The sequence below is a fragment of the Oryza brachyantha genome, chromosome 1 (assembly GCF_000231095.2).
Source record: "Oryza brachyantha chromosome 1, ObraRS2, whole genome shotgun sequence".
Classification (NCBI taxonomy): Eukaryota; Viridiplantae; Streptophyta; class Magnoliopsida; order Poales; family Poaceae; genus Oryza; species Oryza brachyantha.
The window spans coordinates 14,253,487-14,281,440 of NC_023163.2; the positions used below are offsets into that span (position 1 = coordinate 14,253,487).

At 40.4% G+C, this 27,954-nt stretch overlaps 2 protein-coding genes across 3 annotated transcripts; both read left to right on the top strand.

Annotated features, from left to right (window-relative positions):
• The first annotated feature begins 8,379 nt into the window (after positions 1–8,379).
• On the top strand, positions 8,380–12,078 carry LOC102710456 (phenylacetaldehyde reductase-like). The gene is made up of 6 exons (XM_040521454.1): positions 8,380–8,657; positions 8,945–9,114; positions 9,980–10,168; positions 10,537–10,699; positions 11,378–11,564; positions 11,786–12,078. The coding sequence occupies exons 1-6, from the start codon at positions 8,525–8,527 to the stop codon at positions 11,943–11,945; spliced, it is 1,002 nt and encodes a 333-aa protein (XP_040377388.1). The 5' UTR covers positions 8,380–8,524; the 3' UTR covers positions 11,946–12,078.
• A 6,896-nt stretch (positions 12,079–18,974) lies between these two features.
• LOC102721967 lies at positions 18,975–26,332 on the top strand. 2 transcript variants are annotated; one of them, XM_006644185.3, is made up of 10 exons: positions 18,975–19,457; positions 19,541–19,678; positions 19,753–19,883; positions 21,861–22,130; positions 22,202–22,332; positions 24,826–24,943; positions 25,086–25,172; positions 25,256–25,324; positions 25,448–25,525; positions 25,779–26,332. In XM_006644185.3, exons 1-10 carry the CDS (start codon positions 19,016–19,018, stop codon positions 25,785–25,787), a joined length of 1,473 nt encoding a protein of 490 aa, XP_006644248.1. In that variant the 5' UTR covers positions 18,975–19,015; the 3' UTR covers positions 25,788–26,332. The 2 variants fall into 2 exon arrangements, with proteins under 2 accessions (XP_006644248.1, XP_015688736.1); XM_015833250.2 differs by lacking the exon at positions 25,448–25,525 and having other exon boundaries at positions 25,779–26,327.
• The last annotated feature ends 1,622 nt before the right edge of the window (positions 26,333–27,954 follow it).

Sequence of the window (27,954 nt, forward strand, 5' to 3'; positions counted from 1 at the left end):
CGAATTTACTGTAGCTCTGCCCCTATGGATAAGTCACGTGTACCTTATCCAGACTCCACACCTCGCTGCTACATGCATCAGATTATTCAGATAAAACAAAACCAGCAAAATAAAACTGGAAAAGGAAGTTACGTCTACGTCATTCACGCGCATGTCGCATCTCCACCACATATGCCTCAAGTGGCTAGGAGAGCACCCTCCATTATAAGGAGGTCTCATTCTCCTAGAATATGCAAGGTTGTACTAAACTTCCTTGCATATCATCCCATGAGGTGGGTTTTTATTTTTAAAAGAATTAAACTTCCTTGCATATGGTCCTTAACCCACCTATTAATTTTAACTATCCCCCACCAAATCCCAAAATCCTACAAAGATTTGCCTTTTTATATACAAGCGATTCGATTTAGATTGGTTAAGGTTGGACATCCACCTAAAACTCCAAGCTAAACTTACTCGCAACTTGAAAAATAGATTACGCCTTGAACTACAAGTCTTGTGTGAGCAAGTTTAACTCAAAGTCTTATCTGATACCATAAGATCATATGCATGGTTAATATTTTCTGATGAACAATTGGCTTGCAAATTGGTTTATAAATGGAATTTGGTTTGAAAATAATTAAGGTGTTGGCGTGAGTGCGTGTGACTAATATGAGTCAAGTTACGATATCTGTGCCCGAAAACGGTTGGTTTGTCTCTACGTGTGCAGGTGACTTGAGGTCAATATCAGTCAAACAGCGGCAGGATCGTGACTAAGCTCAGCGAGAAGTTGAGGTCCAGACGGTCGAGAATGTCGGGTGACGATATTAAATATAAGGTGACATACGGTGAAAGAACACCGTATAGGGATGATGTGTAACGAGATTCACATACTGTTTGGGAAAGCGCCTGGATAAATTAGGAAGAAAATTAGAGATTAATGGACGAAGGAATGAAGAAAAGAAAATGAGAGATACTGTGCACGTGCCACGCGGGTTGGACTCTGGACGTTCGTACACGGTCGGAGTCCTATGCGTTAGGCCGTACGTGCGAAACCGTGATTTGGTTTGAAGGCTGGTTTTTGATTTGGCTACAGGTCAGTGGGTCTAAGCTTTGGAGATAGAAAGAAATAGATTAAATTTTGGTAAATTGAATTAGTTTAGGAAATCGCGAGATTGTGTTTTATTAGTATTGGAGTTTTATTCCTGGTCAAAGATAGATTTTTCGATATAAATAGTTACCGAGGGGTACGCCACCGGTGTGCTATGTGTGCTATTTGTGAGGTTTAGAATTAGAAACTTAGAGTTTAGAATAGTTGTTGATTCTAGATCGATAATTTTATGGGAAGCGCTGTTGGTGCGCTTTATAAATTCTACTTGATGTAATAAAGTCAAGATCATTCAATCTACATTTTCGGCTTTCATCTACTACTGATTTTTTGGATTCTAACGATCTGATCAGCGGCATAGGAGTGACGCAATCCGACGATCTGATTGACACATGAGCAATACGATTAAGATAGCGGTGACACAGGAGCGACGTGATCAAGGTAGCAAGCTTTTGTAATTTTTTCGACATCGGTAATCTTTTATTCCGCGAAAGATTTTTAGGTTTTGGTTTTCTCTACCATTCACCCCCTCTGTTAGGTTTGTTTGATCTTGTTCCATCCTACATGATACTAGGTCATTACTAGACTAACCCTTGGGTAGAGTGTAAGTCATACTCCATGGTCTTTCATAAGCTTTCTAGGAGATTCATCCAAAATTTATATAGAACGTGACTAACAACTAATAGACAAGCTCATATAGTTATATCCTTTCAAGAATGCTTTGTAGAATAACACCTTTACTATTTAAAACCAACATAATATATTAAGCCAATCGCCAACCTGCTAGCGGTATTAACGGAGCATATTCAGATGGATAGTGGTCAAACCATATCCTAAACCATAATTTTTAAGCGCATGTGGATCTTTTCGGATACGGATGCGGATATGAACTGTTATGGATGTCAGAAATGTTTCGGAGTTGGTGCGGAGTCAGCTCGGAAACGGATTATTATGACCGGATGTGATATGTACATGCAATCAATATATTGTCATTCAATATTGGACGAAAAATAGTTGTTCTATTGATGGGCTTTTGATTCACTGCTTTATGGGCTAAAAAACTCAGATTATCCACCAAAATGCCTATCGGATTATCCGGTAAGAAAATAAGATAATCCGCATCCACCGAGTATTAATGATACCACATCTATATTCGAATCCGCAACTCACTATCCGAATCCAACTCTATATCCGCCGGATAGTTACAAACTCCTACCACATCCTCAATTTGAGTGGATTCGAATCGGATATTTATCCGATCAGTTAACAACCCTACAACCTGCAAATTACAAGTTAAGAGAGTATACTCATCAAGAGATGGTTTTTGGAAAGGTAATTTTCTCCAGTTATCTAAAAGCTTGCTTTTTCCATGTCCTAATTCATGGGATCTTCGATCAAATAGGTTGGTTTACCACCACAGTATTCTCACAAGGGTCTCATACCCATCTCCTTGGATGCACAATCTATCATATTCCGTGATAGTCTCTTTGTGAAGGGATCTACCAAATTTCTAGTTGTTTGGATGTATTTCAATGTTATAACCCTCGGAGTTTCTCAACTTCCTAATAGAATTCAATAGTTTTTTCATATGTCTAGACGATTTCATGTTATCGATGGACTATTCACCTTGAGAATTACCATATGATTATCATAGTTCATAAGAATAGCCAGCATCAATTTTTCAACCATAAGCAAATCAATCAGGAGATCATGCAACAATACTGCTTAAACACTACCTGTGTCTAGTGTCGTAAGCTTTGCTTTTATAGTTGATCTTATCAAAATGGTTTTGTGGGATGCCCGGCTATGGGGTATCCTTGATCTATATGTGTATGTATAGAAGGGGTACCGAACAAGGAAGGACAATGTAACCTTATACTGAGTCGGTTAGGAGTTTGATAATATCTAGCTTATAGGCCTAGATTGTCGGATTCTACTATATCTGGGCACAATATTCCTTGATGTTATCAAATTAGGTCTATATTTGTAACCTGTCCCTCGGTATATAAGGGGGAAGGGGTCCCCGAAAGGGGCATGTCATATTAGATCGATGAGTCATTTGTTGATCTATTATCCCAAGAAATACAAACATCCAAGCAATAGTAGAGTATTGTCTCATATTGAGAGCGTGAACCAAGGTAACCACTTGTCCACAGCTTACCCCTGACCTTTGAGCCTCGCTAGCCACCCTAGAGTACTACTACCGATCCAGATCGTCCATAGGTTGTGTGCCAAGTAGGGGCCTGCTTCGAGGTTTCAGCGAAATTAATGGATTCAAGTTCAAAGATCATGAAGACAAGGTTTGCTCCAGGGCAAACCTCCAAGATTGGAGGCATCATTCTTTTGGCTGATCAATACAACGCACTTTCTTTTACGGATTCGGAACCATCTGAGTCCGGAGAGGAGGTGTGCCATTTCGTACTAGATGACTCGACACTAGTTGAATATGAAATCCAATTTGGATCCCACCACACAAAGTTGCAATCTCCTGAGATGGCACATGAGCCACTCAAGAACGACCTGGATGCCGAGCCGACCGTACAACTCATTGCATACGACTCCTATAGAAGCTCAGGAAGATTCGTTCTTCCCGACAAGAACTTCCCCCACCACTCGGAAGTCACTAGACGAGACCGAGAAGAAGCTCCAAGAGGAGCAAGCAGGCCAACTGGTCGAAAAAAGGTAACAAGAAGATGACCGCTAGTGACTTGAAGCCGAAGCCAACTACCAATGTGAGAACCAATCCCACGAGGTTGAGGAATCAATCACACAAGGTACAGTGTGATCTTGTTCAAACTCACGTAGAGGGGCACAGGGTGTTCAAGACCCCTGAACAAAATGTTTGAGCGGTAGCAGAACTACTTGGGAACATCCTCGAACAACTACTAGACCACCCTGTCATGGGAACAATCAGGGTTCCCCTTACCATTCATCCCGCGAAAACCGCGGCGGTGCGCTCCCATGGATCCCGTAAGGTAACTGCAACGAATTTGAAAACAAAAAATTTGAATTCAAAACCGCACGGTAAACGCGTTTACCGCGTGGTTTCGCGCGGTAAACGCGGTAAGTGCTTGCTGAAACAACGCATGAGGACGGCGGAAACCGTGGTTTCCCGCGCGGTTTTTACAACCGAAACCGCGGTTACCACGAGAAAACCGTGGGTGTGATGTCAAATGCAAAAGAAAAACATTAAAAAATCTTTTAAAATACATGAAAATAGGAAAATATTTTGTGACTATATTTGTGAGTTGTGACATAGGAAAAATAGGAAAATAGAACATGTTTTAGGGAAAACAAGAAAATTTTCACATGACATTTTCTAAATTCTTGATATTGCAACATAATTCACACTAATAATATACACCGTCATATCACCCTTCACCAAATAATTCACACCAATAACAAATAACAACTTCATTTTGATTGCTTCATCACAACTATACCTACTACCCATTATTACTAACGTGCACATATAATTTTTCTCCATACATATTTTCCATATATCCATCGTTGTATATTTGTATTTCAACATTATGTACCCTAGCGTCTAGGGCAAATTAATAATGACTCAATAATAAAATATTCTTAACCATCTTCCTATGAAATATTATTTGCAATAGGCTATTATTTATTTTTGTTTCCCAAAATTCTCGTTTATGATTTTTAATTACGCCGAAAACACACTTTTTCATGAATTTCTTTGACAAAACTACACTATATATCAACCTATACAACATATATTTTTCCAAATTTCCTCAAAATTTTTAAATTCTCCTTAAATTTAAAGTCGGTTACCGTGGCTTACCGAAGCCGTACCCCTGCCGAGCCCGTGGTTACCGCCACGGTAACCGCGGGATCATAAACCCTGGGAACAATACACAAGGTGAATGCGATGGTTACTACCGCCGCCATCCAACAGTCACACATCACTCTAGGAACACACCCTCTAGATTGGAGACCTAGTCATTTAGGTCACCTTGTTCTGGGCGGCCATCTCCAAAGCTACCTCCAAGCTCTATGTGGTTGGGCTTAGCGTCGGCCGACTCGGAGCTAAAACAAAAATTCATGGAAAAACATCACCCCGTGGACGACAGACAACACCGACTGGAGGAGCAACGTCAGCAACTCGAAACTGAGTAGGAACAACTACACCACAACAAAGAGTTTGACCTCCGCAACAAGCTCGTGTGTTAGTTAAGGGAGCGCGAGAAGCAACATTGCCATGATCGCTTGTAGAACAGCCATGACAACCATAGTCAGGGCCAGTCGCCAAGGCGTCAATCAACCAAAAGCTGTTATGCTAACCTCGAAGACGACGTCCTGACATTTACCAAGAGCCTAAGCTAGGTACACTCACCAAGTGGCTTCAAGCCAACCAGCATCGACAAATGCGACGACATCTCTGACCCCAAGTATTGGATAACGGTCTACTCAATGGCCATCTAGGCAGCTGGTGGCGATACCAAGTCCATTACCCGTCGCTCTTGCACAGTCGGCGAGACATTGGTTGTTGGGGCTCCCCACGCTATTCATCTATTCTTGGGCAGAGCTTCACGACCGATTTATCGCTGACTTATAGGGTACCTACGATAAGCCACAGATCAAATACAACATTTTCTAGGTCCAGCATAGGAAGAATGAATCTCTCTAGGCCTACATCAAACGATTCTCCTAGGTTTGAAATTTCATCCCTAACATCAAAGATGACGTGTTCATCGCCGCCTTTCACAAAGGTATAAAAGATGAACCATTCATCGCTAAATTCACCCGAAAGGAGCCAACCACCATCGAAGACCTCTTCAACATGGCCAACTCCAATGTTGCGTCAGTGGATGAAGTTTCTATTTCCTGATCCGATTGGTACGATGACAAGACCTAGCCATCATCTAAGGGTAAAGAAAAGGAAGAGGAGCACCACAGGGACTTGGACGGCAGGAGCAAGGACAAGCGGAAGCGGAACCCATAAGAGCTTGTAGCAGCTATCAACTGGCATCCAATCGACAACCCCAAGCTCAATGAGTACGACAAGACAATGAATAACCGATGCCCATATCATCCCAACTCCACTCACAACACCAAGAACCGCTTCATCATGTGAAAATATGAGGAAGAGTTACGGATGGCCAGATCCAGCAAGAGCAAGTCAGCTGACAAAAACAAGACGACAATGATTACCAGGACCCGCAGGCGAGTTGAACCCCATCTTTGAAGGACCACTAGCCTACAAGTCCCAGTGGAAGCAGAAACTATCATCACGAGAGATCAACGCAACTATGATGGACGTCCCACACTATTTATGATGGTCGGAGGTCCCAATCACGTTTGATCGCTCAGATCATCCTGACCGAGTGGCTCACCCAGGGCAATACCCACTTGTGCTAGCCCTAGTGGTCAAGAACATCTAGTTGAAGTTGGTGCTCATTGACAGCGGGAATGCCCTTAACATCATCTTTGCCAAGACACTCAACGACATGAAGATACCAAAGTCCGAGTTTCCTCCTAGCAGCGCACCCTTCCACTTGGTAATTCCTGGGTTGTCTGCTACGCTATTCAGGTAAATTACTCTTCTAGTCACTTTCGGTTCCAAGAACAACTACAAAAGAGAGAACATATGTTTTAAAGCTGCCAACTTCGAGATGACCTACCACGCCATCATTAAAAGATCCGCGCTAGCAAAATTCATGGCACTCTTTTATTACACTTACCCTGTGCTAAAGATGCCGAGTTCTCGTTGTGTTATCGCCTTGAGCAATGACATCAAGCAAGCCTTCACATGCAAAACTGAAAGCTATGAAATTGCCCAAAGTGCTGAAGCAAAGGCCGACAGAGAGCAGATCTGCCATGAGTCAACTCTCTAGTACGAGGAAGACAAAGTGACCTCCAAGAAGATCACCAAAATGTCCATTGGCGACAAAAAACAGAGACTGCTCGACATGGCCACCCCACCAAAACTGTGCTCATACGCACCCAACTAGATCCAAAAATAAGGAACTCGCGTTCATGACTATCCTACAAAATAATTAGATTTTTTGCATAGAAATCATCTAATTTGCCAAGGGTTCCAAGGAAAGTGATTGAGCATTCTTTTAATGTCAAACCCGACGCAAAACTAATTAAGCAAAGATTGCGACAATTCGGCCGAAACAGAAAATACGCCATCAAAGATGAGCTAACCAAACTCCTAGTAGCAGGCTTTATCAAGGAAGTGAAGTATCTCGACTGGTCAACCAACTTGGTCCTAGTCCGAAAGAAAAACATCAAACAACTAATGTGTGTAGATTATACAGATCTAACAAGGCTTGTCTTAAGGATCCGTTTGGTCTCCCACATATCGACCAAGTTGTTGACTCAACCTCTGGCTATGAACTACTCAGCTTTCTCGATTGCTACTCAGGCTATCACCAAATCAGCTTGAAGGTTGAAGACCAGATAAAAACTTTCTTCATCACACCATTCAGGGTATATTGTTACATCACAATGCCGTTCGGTCTGAAAAACACCAGAGCAAACTACCAAAGGACTATCTAGAGTTGCCTCTGCTATCAAATCGTACGCAACATGGAGGCATGCGTTGACAACATGGTGATCAAGACAAAAAATAAGAAAAACCTTATAGCCGACTTGCAGGAAACATTCAATAACCTTTGACGTTACTGCATAAAACTTAACCCTGAGAAGTGTGTTTGGTGTCTTCTCTAGGATGCTACTTGGTTCCGGATCACCCCCATTATTACAAACAAGGACTGTTCATGTGAATAGCACATTAAAAAAAATACCATAAGCAATGTAAAGTAATGTACCAGCAAGGTTTTTAGGCACTGGAGAGAATACTGCACCATCATTGTAGCACTTGATCTGAGCCGTCTATTTCGATCCGATGGCAAAAAAAACTCAAATTCAGGCTACTGTAACCCTCTGCAGAGGATCCCGATTGCTCTCGGATGGGCTTCCCCATCCCAATTGACAAATCCTTTACGGAAACCCATATTTTTCGGCTGGGAGAAACCTATATATTTTTCCTTGTAGCTCGCTGAATTTTGGTTCCAAAAGAAAAGGAGAACACGTCCAGTGCTGGACTGCTGGTTACCTGCGTCTATACTGTAGTTTAGACGAATCCACTCCGTTTTCATGCGACGAAAATCGCGTTAAGCCGACAGCGACGCAACCCGTCCCCCATCAAGCCACGCCGCGCATCTCCCTCACCCCCTCCCCTCCTCTGATGACGTCTGCTCTGACGCGTTATCCGCACTACATAAACCACGCCACCCCCACCCCCACCCCCACCCCCACCGCACCCGCAACTACCCACCACTACGCCACACTACATTCTCGCCTCTCGCTCCGGCGGCCGGCGGGGAAGGCAAGGCGGCGCCCCCCACCCCCGGGGTAACCTCGCGTCGGCGTCCCTCAGCCAGACTGCCTTAGTTAGGTAGGGCGGAGATGAGCTCCGAGGCGGCGCCCGGGAGCGGGAAGGTGGTGTGCGTCACCGGGGCGTCCGGGTACATCGCGTCATGGCTCGTCAAGCTGCTCCTCGCCCGCGGCTACACGGTCCGCGCCACCGTGCGGGACGCATGTGAGTCCCCCACGATTGCCGCGCCCCCTGCTCTTCCCCTCCCATCTCCGCCCATTTGGTTCCCCTCGCTCTCTCCCACCTCGTTTCTTGGATGGATTGTTCCCAGTAGCTAGCGTTAATCAATGTGATTTTAGCGTGGTGAATTTTAACCGATTCTTCATCTGATGAACATGATCGATTGAGATTTATCCCCCCTGTTAGTCTGATGAAACCAAGAGGATTTATGTTATTTAGTAGTACAGAATAAGTGATGCTCCAAGTTAATGATGATATGCAATTGTTTTCAGCTGACCCAAAGAAAACCCTGCACCTGCGTGCCCTGGATGGGGCCAAAGATAGACTCCAATTGCTCGAAGCAAATTTGTTGGAAGAGGGCTCTTTCGATGCTGCAGTTAATGGCTGTGATTGTGTTTTCCACACGGCTTCTCCCTTTTATCACAATGTTAAAGATCCTAAGGTGAGTATTATGGCTGTTTGATGCAAAATCACAACTGATGTATGTTTCTAGGTTGATCTGACCGTACAAACGAATCCTCATGCCACCTTGTTTTTTTCCTTCAAGACGTATAACATCATGGACGTATGTATTACATGCAGAATTTCGGTGCTTATACGCACATTTACTAAAGGAGATCTCAAGATAATAATTATTTATTTACTGAGAATCAATATATGCAATGTTCTTCTGCATGGAACAAGCCTCATTGTTTCGCTGTTCATAGGAATAAGTGGAACTGCTTATTAATGATTAAAAGAAATTGGGGAAAAAATTTTATATATACATGCTCTTAATGATATAAAAACAAATGCTGGAAAAAAATTATGATGAAAAAAACCTAAAAATCAACTCTACATTTAAGTTTTAAAATTCAAAATTTAGCTTATAAGCATAATCGTAAGCGAAAAGATGAGGGTAGTGTTGAACACTGGTTTTTTGTTGTAAGGGAACAAATCTGTTGATATATTTGCATCGTTCTTTATTGTGCACTGTCCTTGGTATCTTTTATCAATTCTTTATTTTAATTCCAGAAGTTTCTCTTTGGAATTGGCTCCAGCCGTTGTAGATTCAATTTGTTTACAACTCGTGCATATATCATTTATGTTCCATTTATAATCTTTCACCCAATACGTAATCTTTAAATGCACCCAAAATATAACCCAGATCTTCTTGAGTTTAGCAGTATTGGATATTTGAATGTCAGAACCGGATTTACCTTTCTTTGGCAGACTATTTCTTTAACAAATGATCTCACAGAGTGTTATAATGTTTTCTTCTATATATTTGCATTTTTCAGGCTAACTTACTTTTTTTTAATGAATAGGCTGAGTTACTTGATCCTGCAGTCAAGGGAACCCTTAATGTTCTGGTCTCCTGCAAGAAAGCTTCTATTAGAAGAGTGGTTGTAACATCATCCATGGCTGCTGTTGCCTACAACGGGAAACCAAGGACTCCTGATGTAGTTGTTGATGAGACATGGTTTTCACTTCCAGATCTTTGTGAAAAGCATCAGGTAATATGCCTGACTTTCAAAAGAATTCCTTATACATCTATTCCATCTGTTCCATATTACAAGACTTTATGTCCTTACCTAGATTCATATGTGTGCTAATGAATCTAGACACATACAAAACATATATATTAATATATGGACGAATCTAGATAAACCCAGAAAGTCTAATAACTTGGAACGGAGGGAGTATTAATCTGAATCTTAACTAGAAATGATAGCATTTGTGTTTGCTTCATTGTTTAACACTAATGATCTATGCTCCAGTTGCTTTTAAATATCCTTTTTGAATTTCTGTAGTTGGACCCTACAATGTTTCTGTTAAGGTATCCTAAAATATTTTTCTTATTTGAATGCCCATTCTGCTTCAGCAATGGTATGTTCTGTCAAAGACCCTAGCAGAGGAGGCTTCTTGGAAGTTCTCAAAAGATAATGGAATTGAAATAGTTACTATAAACCCAGCAATGGTCATCGGTCCTCTGCTGCAGCCTTCACTGAATACTAGTGCCGAAGCAATTCTGAAGCTAATCAACGGTATGGCTCAAGACCTCAAACAGAACCAATTCATTTTCTTGAATCAAGCTAATAGAGTTTTCATTTGATGCCTACACTCAATTTGCATTTGTCCTAATAGAAAGAAGCACCTATTAGGGGAATTATCTAGGACTTAAATAGAAGATGCGAACATGGTCATGTTACTTCAAACTAGTTGTTTTTGTTTGGCAACTAACACAAGCACTGTGATTCTCCTTTTGACTGTTCATCTAACTAATTGTTATGAATCTTGAAGTCACATGCTACATACTAAATGATTTTTTCAGTCTTTAAGCAATACAAATAAGATGGACATGTTAAATTTTTCTCTAGTTTGTTGCCATATAATTGGGACAGTCGATGGTTATGGCTTCAAATCTTGTGACCAGTGTGGTTCTTGATACTCAATTAGAACTGGGTGGGTGGCGTGATTAGAGTTTTAATCAAGGTCCTGAATACGAAAAATATATAGGAACAAATAATCCTCTAGAGAAAGGTTATTGGGATGATTTCTAAAAACTGCGACCCCAAAAAATGCTTACAATTAGAAAACACTGTCCAAATTACACTGATGTTGGAGCAGTGTGCACTGTAACGTGAAAGCCTTTATGTTTGGCTGTTTGGACCCTTAACAAAGGAATAGAACTGTTGATCCAGGTTCTTTTCATGTCCATGCAGGATCATCGACATATCCTAATTTCAGCTTTGGTTGGATAAATGTTAAGGATGTCGCCCTTGCACATATCCTTGCATATGAAGTTCCTTCAGCAAATGGAAGATACTGCATGGTTGAAAGAGTTGCTCACAACTCCGAGCTTGTTAAAATCATACGCGAGATGTATCCCAACATTCCTCTGCCAGACAAGTAAGTCAGCACTCTTTGCAAGTACCTGCTCTAGCAAGTAATGCTTAATGGTGCCATGATGTTTTAGCAAGTCGGAGGCTAAGTAATGTTAGATATCATTCGTCACCTAGTTTCCTATGTGTTGAGGAACTAAGTGATACGATATAAATCAAGTGCTCAGATGTCATAAAAGATACCTTTTTCCAGTGATAAGTGAGTGATACTTTTGTTTCTTTCTACAGGTGTGCAGATGACAAGCCATTAGTTCCAATCTACCAGGTATCAAAGGAGAAGATAACAAGCTTGGGCATGGAACTGACTCCGTTGGCAATAAGCATCAAGGAGACCATCGAGAGCTTGAAAGAGAAAGGATTTGTTACTTTTGATTCAAGCAACCTGTGAAACAACAGAGCCCCATGTGAGAACTTGATTGTCATAACGAGTAGCATCCCGGGAACTTTGCACGTAATTATTACAATTGTAGTCTGTACTGCGACTTGAAATAAAGTGGAGGCAAATTGCAATGCCTTGATTATTCTGAGGTGTTTCTTGGCGCCTCATGAGAACATTTAACAAGTGAATTGCTTTCCCACCCTACATTTCTGATGTTGAAGTTTAGCTTTCGACAGAGAGTGCTCCTTATATGTCCTTGAAATTTGCCTGATGATCTCCAGATTCTTAAGTTTTGCTTCATCCCATATGGTTCTTAAAGTATTTATTTTCATCTTCTACATGCTTGTTCTGTTAGTTGATTCTGAGATGTCAAGTAGAAATTTTTTGTTTTAGCAAATCATCATATTACTCTCCTGGAGCTCACCTGGATGTGAGGGATTAAAGTTCACCTGTATCTTGTAATCTTGAGCTTGCGAGAGGAGGAAGGAAGGAGCTCGCTAAGAAGGCCGGGGTGGTCACCGGTAGTAGTATAAGTGTGGGCATAAATACACGACCTCTAAGAGAGTGAACTATGCACTCTATTACTATTATTGGTCATGTAGGAACTTCAACTATAGAATTGTAAACGTGGCCTTATACTTCTGTAAATAAATTTTGTGAATATTAGATAATGTAATAATTATTTTATTAAAAATTATCTTTGCAATTTTGTGAACTTAATCTTCTAATAATTATGAAATTAGTATATAAATTTGGCCTTATGAGCTCTGAAATTACCATCCAAACTTGAAACTCGTAATTGCAATGGGTAACAACCTGTAATTAATTATGGGCAAAAGTCACTATTAACGGGTGGTTTGTTGCTATTTTGTCAGTTTGTTTAAATAATAATCACATTAACATATGCTAGACAAATAATTTCGAATGCTTGATTTATGATTACATTTAAAAGAGTTTATAATATCTTATTTGTACTACTAAATTGAGTCGTAGCGTTAGCACATGTAAATAATATATATACTATGTCCTAGACATTTACGTATTACTTTCATGTTTTAATATATAACATTTTGACTTTTAGACTCAATATTTATCCCTTTATTTTATTAAAATATATATATTATAGTTAAAATATTTGTAGTGATATCAGAACAAAATAAACGATGCTTTTAGAAAAGAAAATTTAATCAGAGAAATGATTAAATTTCGCATCAAAAATCATTTCGTTATACATTTTAAATATTAGAGTGGAGTGAGTACGTTTCTCCCTTTATGCTGGCATCCACCCCATTGGTGAGACGCCACTCTGGCGACGGTGCCTAACAAGGTGAAAAGTGCTCAGATATAAGTCAAGTGCTCAGATGTCATAAAAGATACCTTTTTCCAGTGATAAGTGAGTGATACTTTTGTTTCTTTCTACAGGTGTGCAGATGACAAGCCATTAGTTCCAATCTACCAGGTATCAAAGGAGAAGATAACAAGCTTGGGCATGGAACTGACTCCGTTGGCAATAAGCATCAAGGAGACCATCGTGAGCTTGAAAGAGAAAGGATTTGTTACTTTTGATTCAAGCAACCTGTGAAACAACAGAGCCCCATATCTGAACTTGATTGTCATAACGGGTAGGCATCGCGGGAACTTTGCACGTAATTATTACAACTGTAGTCTTCACTGTGACTTGAAATAAGTGGAGGCAAATTGCAATGCCTTGATTATTCTTCGATGTTTCTAGTATTATTAGGGCATATATAAAGATGTTTATTAACTGACTTTTTTAATCACTATGTATGTAAATTTGGTGACATGCAGATCTCTGAAAATTGCCGGTTGTTTATGTTTAGTTAGTGATGTTGTTCAGTTAGTGCTGTAGATGTGCTTGTATCAACTTTTTTTCAATTCTTACATCCTTATTTGTATTTGAGTTTTATTTATCTCACAAATGTTACAATCAAACCCTGCTGGCAAAGATAATTTCAAAAGAAAACAAAATCATTTGCCCTCTTCAGATTATTTAGTATCACCACCTTAGCATGAGTAAGGTGACGATATGTTTTGGCAGTGGTCAATGAATCTAACACATGAGAGAGATCATGTTTCCGTGCGCCTTGTACTCCACTTGGTTGGATAATACATGAACCATCAAAAAATACATATTTATGTTCTAATCCTATAAGTAGTACACTCGTGTCTGTTCAAGCATTGGAACATGGATAATGCTGAAAGGGTATGGACTTAAAACTAGCAATCTTCACTTAGAGCAACTCTAACAGTTATCCAATTTTCATTTCCCAAATTCTATATTTTAGCAAGTTTGTAAATAATATGGTAAAGGAAAATTTATTTTATTTCCAAGAGTTAGTAATATTCCATTTGCTAAAAAACAGAATTAGTTCTCAAATCAGTTGAAAGTTGACGTGAGACAAAAGGGAGATCGCACCCAGCAACCCGGAGCAGCCACGCCGCCGTCCAACTACCTACACATTCAGGTGAGCAAATTCTCCCGCTGCATTGCACATTCTTTCCGGCCTCAACGAGCAATTCCTCGGATTAATCCTGGTAAAAAATTCGCCGCGTGATCAGGCGAAGCGGGAAAGCATGCCGCCCGCCGTGCGGGCCGGACAGCGAGTACGACCCAACCCCGGCGAACGTGCACGCGCTGCTCGCTGCGGCGCGGCGGACGAGATGCTGAAGCACCGGAACATGAAGTCGGTGCTGTTCGAGGGGAGGCATGCCGGCGAGCAGACAAAGGCAACCCATCGCTAGAAAAAGAAAGCATGAGAAACCCAGCGTCGGCCGAAACAAAAAAATCGCATGGTGAAATTTTCAGGCGGAGGTGCGAGAGAAACCCAACGTAGTACTTCCCTGGATGCCAAGTGAAACGTCGACTCCTAAAAACCAGAGATAGCAAGTTAGGATGGGGAACTGTTGAAGTTGCTCTAACTAGGAATATAAATCGTAGTTTCACTTATAACTAGCTAGGAATCCTAGAATTATTTTTTCATGGATTTGTTTTAGCATGGAAGCATTCCTGTGAAGCGACTCGCTATGCCATCTTTACACTAGAACAAAAGCAAGCAAAGCTAGATCGTCAAAGAGCAGACCGACAAAATGTAAAAACACCAAATAAGAAAGAGAAGAAAAATTCTCTTGGAAGAGCACACACCCATACTTTAATGCCGACAGAGAGGGGAGGGGGGTTGTGCATGCTTACAAGCTTGTAGGAAAATGTTGACACTTGATGAAAGGCAAGAGTTGAATGCCCGTAGAAGAGCATGCACCAATGATTTAACACCGGAAGAGAGGTGGGAGAATTGTACCCAGCGAAGAGCCTATAGGCAAAGTTTAACTCACGATGGTAACATTCATTATGGTATATTACTTATATAAAATAAATAAGCACATATCTTACTCTCATAAATGGCAGTTATTATGAAAACTACATATGAAGATGGCATGCATGATGTCATTCGTGTGCCTTGAGGAGTGAGGAAGCACACAAGAAATTCACGAGAGAGGTACCTTGAGCTTAGGATCCAAGTAAGCATCCCTTTTCCCTAATCCAAAAGCTTGTCTAAAGCGCATTTGACAGTAGGAACACGGAATTCAACGAAGTGAAGGTAGGGTGAAATGCACAATAGCTCATAAGCATACCCGATATTGATTAGATACTTTTCATTGCATACTCCTTGCAAAAATTCAATAAAAGGTCATAATGGTCGGAAGTTGTTCACTAAATTGAGGTAGTCCTATCCAGCAGATCAACAAGATGACTATCACGAACTACATTGTGAAGCTGACAAACCTCGCGCCCAGAGCTCGCTCCTGTTAAAAGATTGGCGATGCGCCGAATACGTGTTGATCATATGAGTGTTGATGTCTTTACAAAGCCACGGGGTGCTATATTTATATCCTGAGAATTAACTAACTAACTGGATATGGATCTGCATCTAACAACTAACCTATTACATACGGACTCTAATTAGAGATAAAACCTAAACAAACTCTAATACGTAGATAAAACAAAATTACACGGACTCTATTTATTCCCGAATCTATCTGCATTATTTCCAGGCCCAATCGGACTCCTTTTCTCATCTGAGTTTGTTAATGCCAGATTTTGGCAAATAGCCATTATGGATTAACTCACAATTAAAGGCTGAATCGAACAAGAAACAGGGCAATCAGACAGAAGAATAAACGGAAGACAACTCGGGTTCAGCTGATAAAGTCCGGATCGGATAACAATTGGAGTCCGATTGGGCCTAGAGGATTATAGATAGGTTTGGAGTTAATTACAGTCCGTGTAAATTAGTTTTATCCATATCTTAGAGTTTGTTTATGATTTTATCTCTAATTAGAGTCAGTGTGTAATATGTTAGTTAAATATTGATCTGTATCCGGTTAGTTTAGTTAACTTCTGGGATATAAATAGGGTATCCCACAGTTTTTTAAAGACAACAATCAATTCAATATACACAATTTCGACGCCAACTTTTGACAGGAGCGAGCTCTCGGCGCGAGGTTTGTCAGCTTCGCAATGTAGTTCATACCTGTCAACCCGTTCATCGGCTAGAATAGGATTATCTTGATTTAGTTCGATCTCCTGTCGAGTTGTTCGATGGTTTATCTGAGTCTTGTTGTTACTTTTAATCTATTCTTTGTTTGAAGTAGTGATAGGTTCTCGATCAAGTACTCGCGAGTTGTTTACTCGACTTGTTGATATGGATCTAGTTAACTTGATTCTGCCTCGGTTTAGTCCGATCAACCTAGTTGGTCGGGTTTGTATTAACAAATCGGATCAAGTACTCGTGCGAGCTTATCGCTGGAGTTCTAGCTAGCATTATCTTAAGTAATTCATCGGCTTATTTATTAAGCTTGTAGATCTTCGCGTCTTCTATATTTATATCGAATCCGACTGCATACTATCTCGGTTTGGTCCGATCTATGTAAGTCTGGTTCGATCTGCCTATACAAGCTTGTCTGATCTATTAGGTTTAGTAGGCGAGTTGATGGATTACGCTGGTTTGGTATTTAATTACTTGTATGCTACAATAGTTCGCTGATTTCATGCATGGTTATGTTCAAATCTAAACTTTCTTGGTTTAATCCGATCTTCTAGGTCTAGCATAGGCATGTATGTGATTGGTTGTTGTCCTGCTATACCGGTAATTAGCATAGCAATTCAGTTTTACTTTAATCTACACGCTTAGTGTCCTATCGGCTGCTGACTGGATGTGCGATAAGTGCTAAATTGGTCCGATCGGCTGATTAGTCTTAAAACCGTCTCGGTTAAGTCTGATGTTTTAAGATGAGTTGGTTTATTTAACTATTTAGTGATTATCCTACTCATAATTCAACCGATAAGGCACACTTTCAAATGATATCATAAAATTCCTGTAAAGCCGATTAACAAACGTATCGGCTAGGGTCCTAAAGCAATATCGGCTATCTGGCCGATAGTGGCTTTGGGGTTAACTATTTTCTTTGTGTTCTCCTATCTTGTCAGTTACAGTATCAAACTGACTGGTACACCTGGTTTCTAAGATTTAGGTCTTGCATCGGAGGATTATGAGAAGTGACTCATAGGCCTACATGTGTAACACGTCATTGTTCACATTTTGACGTCAACAGAGTCAAACTCCATCGGTTGTATCTGAGTCGTATTCCAATTGCTTCCTACCCGATTGCCTTCTTTCCTGTCCGATTCGGTTATTAATCTCGGTTTAATCTCCAACGATAATTTTTTCATATTCTGGCGTTAACGGATGTCCAAACCGGTCAACATATATAAACATGTTGGCTAAGTTTAGGGTCATCGACCACCATGAGTAAACAAGAAGGCGTTCAAACCTTCGAACGAAAAGTAAGAGGTGACAACTAAGAGAGGTTCATTCTTTTGTAGACCAGCCAGGGATAGTCTAATGCAATGACAGATATCAAGCTCATCCCATAAGGTATGTTTGGTAGCCATACACAGTGGTATCAATCTCTCCATCTAGTAACTTTGCTTGGCCAAGATCTAAGGCTATTGTGCCAATCATCAAAGTCCATGCTAGATTAAATGGGGAGCCTTAAGGTTTTGACATTATACATTTTGTGGGATCTTCAGTACCCATCAGAGCAAGATAATAATGCTACTAATTATCATTACTTTTGGTCCGACCCTTTGAACGCCTTCTTGTTTACTCACAGGGATGGTCTAATGCAATGATTGATATCAAGCTCATCCCATAAGGTATGTTTGGTAGCCATACACAAACACTTAATAGTAATTAGATTAGCAAATAAACAAACATGCTTTATATTATATTTGAAAAAGTTTACGATATTTTATGTACATTAATAAATTGAGCTGTAGCAATACTCGGCTATGGAAGCATTAATTATAAGCCTTTTTTTATTTTTATTTTATTATTTTAAATATTTACTGTACTAGATTTTCATTTAAAAATTTGCAAATCTAACCTCCTCGCGCCCAATCAGAGGGCGCAATATATAAACACCCTCTGGAAGAGCGTATTAGCTGACGTGGCAGACGGAGATAGGGCCGTGGCGACGGCCGTTAGCGGGCCGATGGTTATTTTTGCAATTTAGCGCTAGGGGAAACGGAAATTTCCCAACGCACGGTCGGCAAAGCATCATGTGTGGAAGGCGAGGCATCGCATGGACAAGGCTTTTTGTGCTTCCCACCTTGCCGCCCTTATAGAAGGGCTGCAAGGGGCTAAATTGCAGAAATAATCCTCCTTCGCCCAAACGGCCGTTGCTGTAGCCCTATCTCCATCTGCCACGTCAACTAACGCGTCCTTACAGAGGGCATTTTATATATCACGTCCTCTGGCAGGCGCAATGAGGTTAGATTTGCAATATTTTTGAATGAAAATCTAGTTCCGTAAATATTTTGAAAATAAAATTAAAAATGAAAAAAATCTTATTATAATCCATGAGGACTATGGGCCCAATTGTCCAGTAGTCTGCCGGCCCAACCCTAGTTATTTATTACCACTCTAGTGCCGCAGCGCGAGCGGTGTGGGAATCATCGACAAATCCCTAGAGCAGTAGCGCCGCCCCTACCCGCGACGATGCCACGCAAACTGAGGTCATCGATGGGTGCGGCACCATCCCCGACTGCGGGTGGCGAAAGTCACACATCCGAAAGGAGTCCGGCAGCCAGCAGAAGGTGGACTCGATCCAGAGCGAGGGATATAGGGTTGGATGCTACCGACCACCCTAGAGCTGATCCCGAAGCGCCGGCGGGAGCGGCTCTGAAGAAGAGGAAGAGAGTACAGGCGGCGGCGTCAGCGTCGGCAGGTCCGGTTCCGAAGAAGACACGGTTGGGGGAAGGGCAACCACCCGCCACCGCCAGTACAACCCTGGCCTCCCGGCCGCTCCCTCCTCGCTACCCTCCCTATCCCACTGCGCCGGTGGTGGGGGGGCAGCGCATTCTTACTAAGAAACATAGGAAAGCTGTCTTTGAGTGGATGGATGAGTGCCGCCGTATCGCCAAACTCTCGAGAAATCAAGGTAGGTTTAATTTAGACTTGTTCGTGTTCCACAAACACTGTTTTTTTTTTATTGCACTGATGGTCCTTCCTTGTTTTCTTTAGCTGAAATTGAAGATATCCCGACTCTCAGAGATGAGCCCAGCGATCCGCTCACTGCTGATACCGTGGTCAGCTCCGCAGACAAGGCAGTGGTGCTGCGTGTGGCTCGCTCCGTTGTCAGCGTTTCATCCACAAAGCCTGGTAAAATTATCTAAGCTTTATTATCACTGTTCATATGATCGCCTTGATAAATGTGATTGTTGGATGAGTTGCAGACGGGAAGAAGGTTTTCCTGTGCAGTGGCTTCGTCATTGATTGGGATGGAGCCAACAAGTGCTCCAGGATCCTGACCTCTTCTTTTCTTGTATGTAACATCAAGGGTGAATTACATGACCCAGCGCTCAAGGTACGTAAACTCGCTTATGTATATAGATTATGCCCTGTGTATCGTCTGCTTGCATCTCGTTACTCCTAGTTGATCATGTCTGCAAGTGCTTTAGTTATTTGAATTGATGTAGCAATTGCTGTTATCTAATTCCTCTTTGTCTGCCATCTAAGTTTCACTGACATTGTTGTTAAGTAGGGAGTACATTCTAAATGAATTTGCTGAATTCTAGAAATTGAATAGAAATCCCAAGGTATTTTTGATACTCGCTCCATATGCAAATGTATGACCTTGGTTAGTTCAAAATTGAACTAACAAACGTCAAATAAATAAAATGGGATGGAGTAGAAATTGGACTGTTTGGCAAAGTAAATCTGGTTATAACGCCCCACTTGGTTTAGCTTTGCTCAATTAGTTGAGCGCATTGATGTGTGTCTAGACCACCCAAGTTCCAAGTCCTCGTTGATTCAAATTTGGGTGCCTTATCTTCTTAATTTAAACAGCCACCTAGTTCATCCTAGGTTGGTGAAGTTTTTTTTTTTTTTTTTAAACTCGACCTGCGCGTGCGCTGGGGTGGGGGTTAAGCGTAGAAGACCTTCTCACATAAGTACCCCCGAGCCCCTGCCCCCCCCCCCCCCCTACACAGCGGCACTGTAGCCCATGTGAAAAAAGACCCGGGCTTGGACTTAGACCTGCACTTTGGCGTGGGACAGACATGGGGATTTTTTAAACCCTAGCCTGAAATTCGCTCCCACGAGGAATTGAACCCAGGACCTAAGGGGCGCTTTTAAAGCCACCTAACCAACTCAGCTAGAGGCCCGTTCGTTTGGTGAAGGTTTTATATTGTCTACTTGGCAAATATGCATTCCAAAGGCCTCCTTTCCACTCAATGTGAGGCCACACCAGAAATTCTACCCTTTGCTTTTGCTCTATGAACCAAATTATGTAATGTCAAGCACACATTAAACACCAATTGTGGCAATGGGAAATATCTTGTCACGGGTCTTTATGAGGTTACCTTAATTCAAAAGGTAACTCTGTCCACCGGCATAATGCTTCTCCAAACTAAGGTACAATCAAGAAAAAAGCCCTTACAAGAGAATCAATTTACCTATATGAGCCTTTTCAAAATCAATTGCTCAGTTTTTTTCTATGAATGTAATGGAGCCTAGCCAGATTCTAGTATAGCACAAGAAGTCCAATGCCATTGTCGAGTCGATGAGATTTGCATGGTAACACTTTTAGCTCGAATGGATTAATATTGTTTCTTGTGAAAGATAAGTAACACCATTGTATGCTTGTCTCAGCATGGCTTAGCCACCCACTCCTAGCAGTATTTGAAATTCTATTATTATGCAGTGTTAATGTTCTATTCTATAAGTGTATCTTCATGGACGTTTTGACCTTATGAGTTTTGATACACACTTTCTTCATGATTTATTTTTTAATGTGGTGGGTCGTTTGAATGTTCTTGAAGGTACCCTCTTATTACCATCCTAAACATACTGTATGGCTGGTGGTGCCTTTTCTTTATGCTGTTACAGAATGTACTATCTCTGTCCCAAAATATAAGCATTTCTAGGATTAAAATTTTGTACCACAATATAAACATTTCTACATTATTCTCATGATTTCAATCATTCCAATGATTCCATAGCCAATTAGATGCTTAAAAAGAGAATCTAGTCAATTTAAAATTCAGAAATTGACCACTAAAATGACTAAAAGGGAATCTTTGGGCATCTCCTTAGTTTATGCTAAACAAGCTAAAAAAATTTATATTTTGGAACGACGGTAGTAGACATTATGCCTTGCATGCCTGTTGCTTATTATTCTATATGATGATTTTTTTTTCTTTCTGTTGTTTATTTTCGAATTATCTTTTCCCACCTAATGTTTCTTGAAGGTACTTATCTATGCTATATGTTATTATTTCTCTTCCCTCGTTAGTCCCTTTTATACAAGTTAACTCTAATTGATCAAATCTCAATGTTTCAGCTATCCGTTTGTTTGCCGAATAATACTATCACAGAAGCACAGTTGATATTCTTCAATGTTCATTATGGTGTCGCTCTTTTGGAGGTTGTGGGAGATTTCCAGTTGCAGATCCCTTCCTTTGGCTCAAGCGCAAACTATGGTCAGGATGTATCTGTATTGGCTAGGGATGGAAACATGTCCTTAATGGTTAGGCATGGAACGATCTCATGGCTGGATTATCCAATGTTATGTTACAACCATTTTATGTTTCTGAGCTGTGATATTCCTAAGGTATTGATGCGTTATTATGTTCGTGCTTTAATTCATTCTTACTTTCTCATTTAATGTCATGGGAAATGTAGGGTGCTGCAGGAGGGCCAGTGATTGACCATGATGGTAATATAAGTGGTATTGCCCTTGATATAAAACCGGGTCCAGTTGTTACCTCCATCAGTACAATCAAAACCTGCATTGATATGTGGCATCAGTCTAGGTTTGTTTCCCTTTTTTCTTACGTGTTGTTATCTAAATGAAAATTTTACAAAAATTTTATAGGCAGCCATTGTTGTAAACAGTGCATTTTCACCTTTTGCCCCTCTTTCAACATCCTATCAGCTAAGTTGCACTGTTTCAAACGCTAGAAAGTGTTCAATGGTGTTTATAGTCTCTCTGGTGAGCTCCCAGTGGCAACTATTTCAACCTGATATTGCTTGCTGATTGGCTATTGCAATTCTGTTCCGTGCATGAAATCTAAGGTATCGGATGGTTGCGGTAGAGTATTTTTTCAGCAAGGTTGGAAAGAACCTTGTCGTAGGTTAGCGATTTTGACATGTGCTCAGAAAAATTGAATCAACAAGCACAGTCATGTTGTCATGAGGAGAAGCTCACTAGGGAAATTATAACTGTCAAACATCTGCCAGCACTGTTCTAGTGTAATTTTAGTGACTGAAGGAAAAATGAAAATGCACTGTGAATAGCAGTGGCAAAAGTGAAAAGAATCAAGCTTTACGAGTGGCAAGCCTGAATCTGTGACTCCTAAGAGTAGGGGTGGTAATGGGCCAAAGCCATTGGGTTCTTTTACAACCCTACTTAACCTTTAAGAACTTTTAGCTCAGAAATCTATAAAATTTGAGACCCAATCCTTAAATTTTATAGGCAAAAAATTTGGGCCCATTACCACCCCTACCTAAGAGTGGCAAAAACAAAATTTACCCCTCATTTATTAAATTTACCTACTTACCTCATGTTGAAGCATATGCTGATATATAGTATTTTTTTTCCTGATTTCATTGAATTTATCCACTTCCCTCGTGTCAAAGTCACACATATGGCAGAGCTGTTGTAGTATCTTCTGTCTCTTGTTCACAAAAGTTTATTCGAGACTATTTTATTTGCCTTGTGTTTAAACATTTATCTTTTTTGTATTATTTATTGAATTTAAAAGTGTTAGCACTAGTTATAGAAGGTGGGGTGACACCATCTCCACCACTAGGTGGATTTGAAAGTTGGCCCCATCCTTTAGATCCTTTTGTATTATGTTGTATGTTCAAATATGAGATAAGTTGCACATTTAGGAGGGGCAAGCAATTTAAATCTCAGACCTCAGGTTCAGTGCAACATACTTTGAATCTTCTATTGCTCAAATCTAATCTAATATAGGGAAAAATTAGCATACAAAATGTAGCAGTGACCCCATACAATACTATTATTCTATAATTATGCATCTGATCTATTGGAGAAAAAAAAATCCCTATACAGGCCAAAATGTTCCAAGATGCCAACATTTGTGCTGTTCATTTATGCTTGCCGAAACATCATCTACTCTATTTACTGTTACACTTATACCACTGCTATCCACCATCTTCATGATTTCTGCTCCTCTTTAGTACTGTTTTTTTTTTGTTTGCGTGCAAGATTGTCACAGAAGTACCTGTAATCCCCATTTTGCTAAATATCAAGCCATGAATTGGCTGCAGGCCTGCAGTTGCAAAACTAAAACATCGAATCTAAACCAAGGCTCAAATTCCACTATGGGCCACCGTTGCCCCCTTGCCGCCTAATGCACAACATTTACTGCCATTCCAGCTCCATGCATTACTACTCTCCCAACACCCCCTGCTGCCGTCGCATACTCGCATTGCTGCTCGATGCTGTAATTGATTGCTGCTCATGCTCAGGAGCATATTGATTATGTGATTTTAGTGGTGTTTGAATGCTAGCAAACTTTGGCTGCGCATGTCTCTGTTTTAATTATTTTGTGTTGTGGGCATCATGGGTGATTGATTCTTTTTTGTTAACCTGTTAGTTCATACTAAATGGTACTCCCCCTGTTCCTTTATACTTACTCTGTCCCAAAATAAGGTCATTTTTACCCATTCTAGTTTGTCCCAAAATAAGTTAATTTTTAAATAATCATTGTATTAGAGTTTGTGAAAGCAATGAATAAATGCACAGGGAATTGATAAAGTAGGAAATAATTGTACTAAGATTTGATGAAGTGGAGGTATTTTAGTCTTTTAGCTTTTATATTGGTATGTGTGTGATGACTGATGAGAGAAAAATGAAGTTATTTTAGGACGGAGGGAGTATTTGTTACCAAGCACTATTTATTTTTAAACTTTGGCCATTAATTTTTTTCTAACTACTTAAAGAAATGGCATAATATTAAAGTGTATCACAATATAATCATTTAAAAATTGTTGGTGGTCAAAGTATTGTGGATAAAGAGTAATGGATTGGGTCCTATATATATATTGGCAAGACGCATCAAATTCGATGGTATGGAGGCAATTACCTCATTCCTATGCTGAAAAAGAAAATACTGATAGTAGTTTGAAACAGTCAATGCAACCTTATACAAATGTGTCTTCTAAACCCAAATGACGTGGTACTGCTGCATTTTCGAGCATTTGTACTCTGATTAGCCAAAAGAATATTGTACAGTTTAATTTTTGGAGCTGATGCACTAAATCTAACTCATTTTTAGCCGTGTTGCTCGCCCCATGCTTGGCATGCAATTGAAGGCAGTGGAACTACTGGATGTCGCCAGACGAGAGGAACTCTGTCTTAAGTACAATATCACTGGCGGTTTCATTGTGAATCTGGTATAATACTATTCTGTCCAGATATTTTTCTTGTAGTATCTGACTCTTTTGGTCTCATATGTGGAAGTCAATTTTACTGCTGAAAGGCTAGATGTTAGAGGGGATATTTCTCTCGTAGTATCTGATTCTTTTGATCTTATAGGTGAAAGATGATTCTACCGCTGAGAGGATTGGTATCAGAAGAGGGGACGTGATTGTTTTTGAGAATAATTGTTCTACTTTACCTCAGGTGATTAAAACTCTTAGTCTTTATTATTCAATTTACTATAAATATAGTATGGTTTGTATGTTGTAATTACACTCTCTGAACAGTTAGAAGATTACCTTCTTTCTCTTGGTTGGGGATACCTGCAAGGGACAAGTTTGACAGTAGATCTCAAGGTATGTTGAAAGCTATATGTTCAAAAATAAAAAAAATAAAAAACGTTACTTGGTTCTTTAATGTTGGAAGACAACATAAGAAAAATTAAACACCCATTTTGTTCTCTTGTTTTTTCTATGAAGATGGAAGTTCATAATCTCGTTGACTCGTATAAGGAATGTATTACTTTCCCTGTAGAGTTCTCTGAATCGTCTGAGGAGGTAACTTTGAACTATTGTAGTAGCCTTTGCTATCTGTTATCCCTAAGTTTGCTAAATTTTGTGTATGGCTTCATATTGTTTGAAACAATAGTTAGTTTTATTATCAGCTGGCGCAGCCAGATTCAGAATTCAGATTGATACTGTCATGGCTAATTTGATGACAAATCAAACAAACCCTTCCATCTGGGTATACAGCATTTATTAGTCGGGCTGTAAAATCATTTCCAGAACTGAAAAATGTTTTGGAATGTAGGTCGACTGATGGTGTATGACTCGAAAGAGGTGCTGCAGGAGATGGAACTGACCAAGACTAATATGACTGACCAAGGAGGGATGTGCGATATACTTGTGCTTTTGCGATAATTTTGCGAGGCTCGTTAGCAACCTCTGTCTAAATGGCTGTGCTAATGTTTTGGACGAGATTGCCTCGTACGCTCTTTACCGAAGACAATGCCAACCTGTATAGCAAGCTCTGTTGATTGGCAATTTTGCATAAAAATTATGCTCCAACAGAATGGTTATATGACTTGCCATGCCACTTGAATGGCTAAACTTGAGTCTTTAATGGTCAAATCTAGCATCTCATTCTCCTGCTAGCATTGCTATTCATGGGTCCCACGTGAGTGTGATCCATTAGTCATCCTCTCCTTGTCAAGATTTGGAGAGTAAGATAGGTAGTCTCTTGGAGATGCTATATGAATTTAAGTTGCCAAAACTAAAATGAATGGCTAAAATTTGATTTAGAGAGTCAATTTAGCCCTTTTTTTGAGATGTTCTTACTACTATCCGTATATGTTCAGAGGATCCCCTAGGGAAAAGACCAACAATATATTTGTAAATAAAACTTTTAAGTATGTTATCTTAGCGATCTAAAAATACAAGATTGAAAAATGAACTACAATAAGAAAAATATCAAAATCAATTTTAAATTTAAGATTAAAAATTTAAATTTAACTTTCTGGCCATAGAGCTAAAGGTTCAAGTTGGACTCCTCAAGCTCCATTGGAAACTAGTGCACAAAGAAGTTTTTCAACCGCTGCGCGCCTTCTGCCTTACGTTAAAACACCTCGTTATGAAATCTTACGTATAGACATAATTGGCTAATTAAGCATAAAAAAAGCAAAAAGATGAGTGCGTATACGTACGTATCACTTCAGTGACGTAGGATGTTTGGACACTTATTATAAAATATTAAACGTAGACTATTTATAAAACTAATTACGTAAATGAGAGCTAATTCATGATAAATTTTTTAAGCCTAATTAATCCATAATTAACGCATGTTTACCGTAGCAGCATATAGGCTAATTATGGATTAATTAGGCTAAATAGATTCGTCTCACGAATTAGTTGAACATTATGGATGGATGAGTTTTATTAATAGTTTATGTTTAATGTTTATAATAAGTGTCCAAATATCCGATGTGATAGGAGCTAAAAAATTTTAGCCCGATCCAAACACCAAAATTTGTGATTGGTTTGTACTGAGCCATTTGATATTTAAATCAAATTTTGTTTCGATCTAGAAAATTATCTGTCAAACTATCACAATTTTGCTCGATATTGGTAGTGATCTAAACATGAGGAATAAAACCTCAGAGCATCTCCAACAATAGCCTAATATAAGTCCCAAAAACAAATTTTGGCATTAGGGGCTAAAAAAGTTGCTCCAACAATTGCCTAAATCAGTTCCCAAAATTTTGATAACCCCAAACACCGATCTATTCTGACTCAAATTTTGGCGTTCTGATGGGGTGCCCAATTGCACATTTGCGTGCACCTTTTTCAGCTGATGCCATTTTTTTCCATAACGCCGCACTCTCCGGCCTCCTCCTTCTAGCGTTTCTGGCTGCCGTCCTCTGGCCTCCCCACTGGCGTCACCGTCCTCCACCCTCCTCCTCGGTGCCGCGGCCTCCAGCTTGCTCTTCGGCCACACCACGGTCTCTGCCCTCCGCCCTGGCCACGCCGCCCTCCGTCCTCCCCAGCCATGCTGCCATCCGGCCTCCTCCTTGGCCCCGCCACCTCTGGTCTCCTCCTCATCCGCGCCGTCCTCTAGCCTCCTCCTCGGCCACACCGTCCTCCTCCACGGCTCCGCCGTCGTCCGGCCTATTCCTGCCATCAAGCTAGCTCTGGCCTCTGTTGCAGCCTCAGCAACTCACCGGAGACATCACAGTAAACCTTCCTCTCTTTTTTTCATACAACTTAGGTGTTTGGCTACTCCTACAAGGCATGTTCCAAAAAAAAAACAAACTTTCAGACAAGTACAGGTATGGCTACTCCTACAAATGATGAAACAATAAATATTGATGTCATAGATAATAAAACCATGGCGAATGAAGTACCCAAGAGACCAATAGGCAAGAAAAAGGCGAAGGACCAACTGAAGCGTGGTAGAGGTGATGCATGCACAGAGGCAATAGAGAATCTGT

Bases quoted from the DNA above. Each gene is read 5' to 3' on its own strand.
- LOC102721967 (XM_006644185.3), top strand. From the start codon at position 19,016: ATGCCACGCAAACTGAGGTCATCGATGGGTGCGGCACCATCCCCGACT. The intron at 19,458-19,540 runs GTAGGTTTAATT...TGTTTTCTTTAG, and splicing joins CAAACTCTCGAGAAATCAAG to CTGAAATTGAAGATATCCCG. The intron at 24,944-25,085 runs GTATAATACTAT...TTGATCTTATAG, and splicing joins GCGGTTTCATTGTGAATCTG to GTGAAAGATGATTCTACCGC.
- LOC102710456 (XM_040521454.1), top strand. From the start codon at position 8,525: ATGAGCTCCGAGGCGGCGCCCGGGAGCGGGAAGGTGGTGTGCGTCACC. The intron at 9,115-9,979 runs GTGAGTATTATG...TTTAATGAATAG, and splicing joins ACAATGTTAAAGATCCTAAG to GCTGAGTTACTTGATCCTGC. The intron at 10,700-11,377 runs GTATGGCTCAAG...ATGTCCATGCAG, and splicing joins AATTCTGAAGCTAATCAACG to GATCATCGACATATCCTAAT.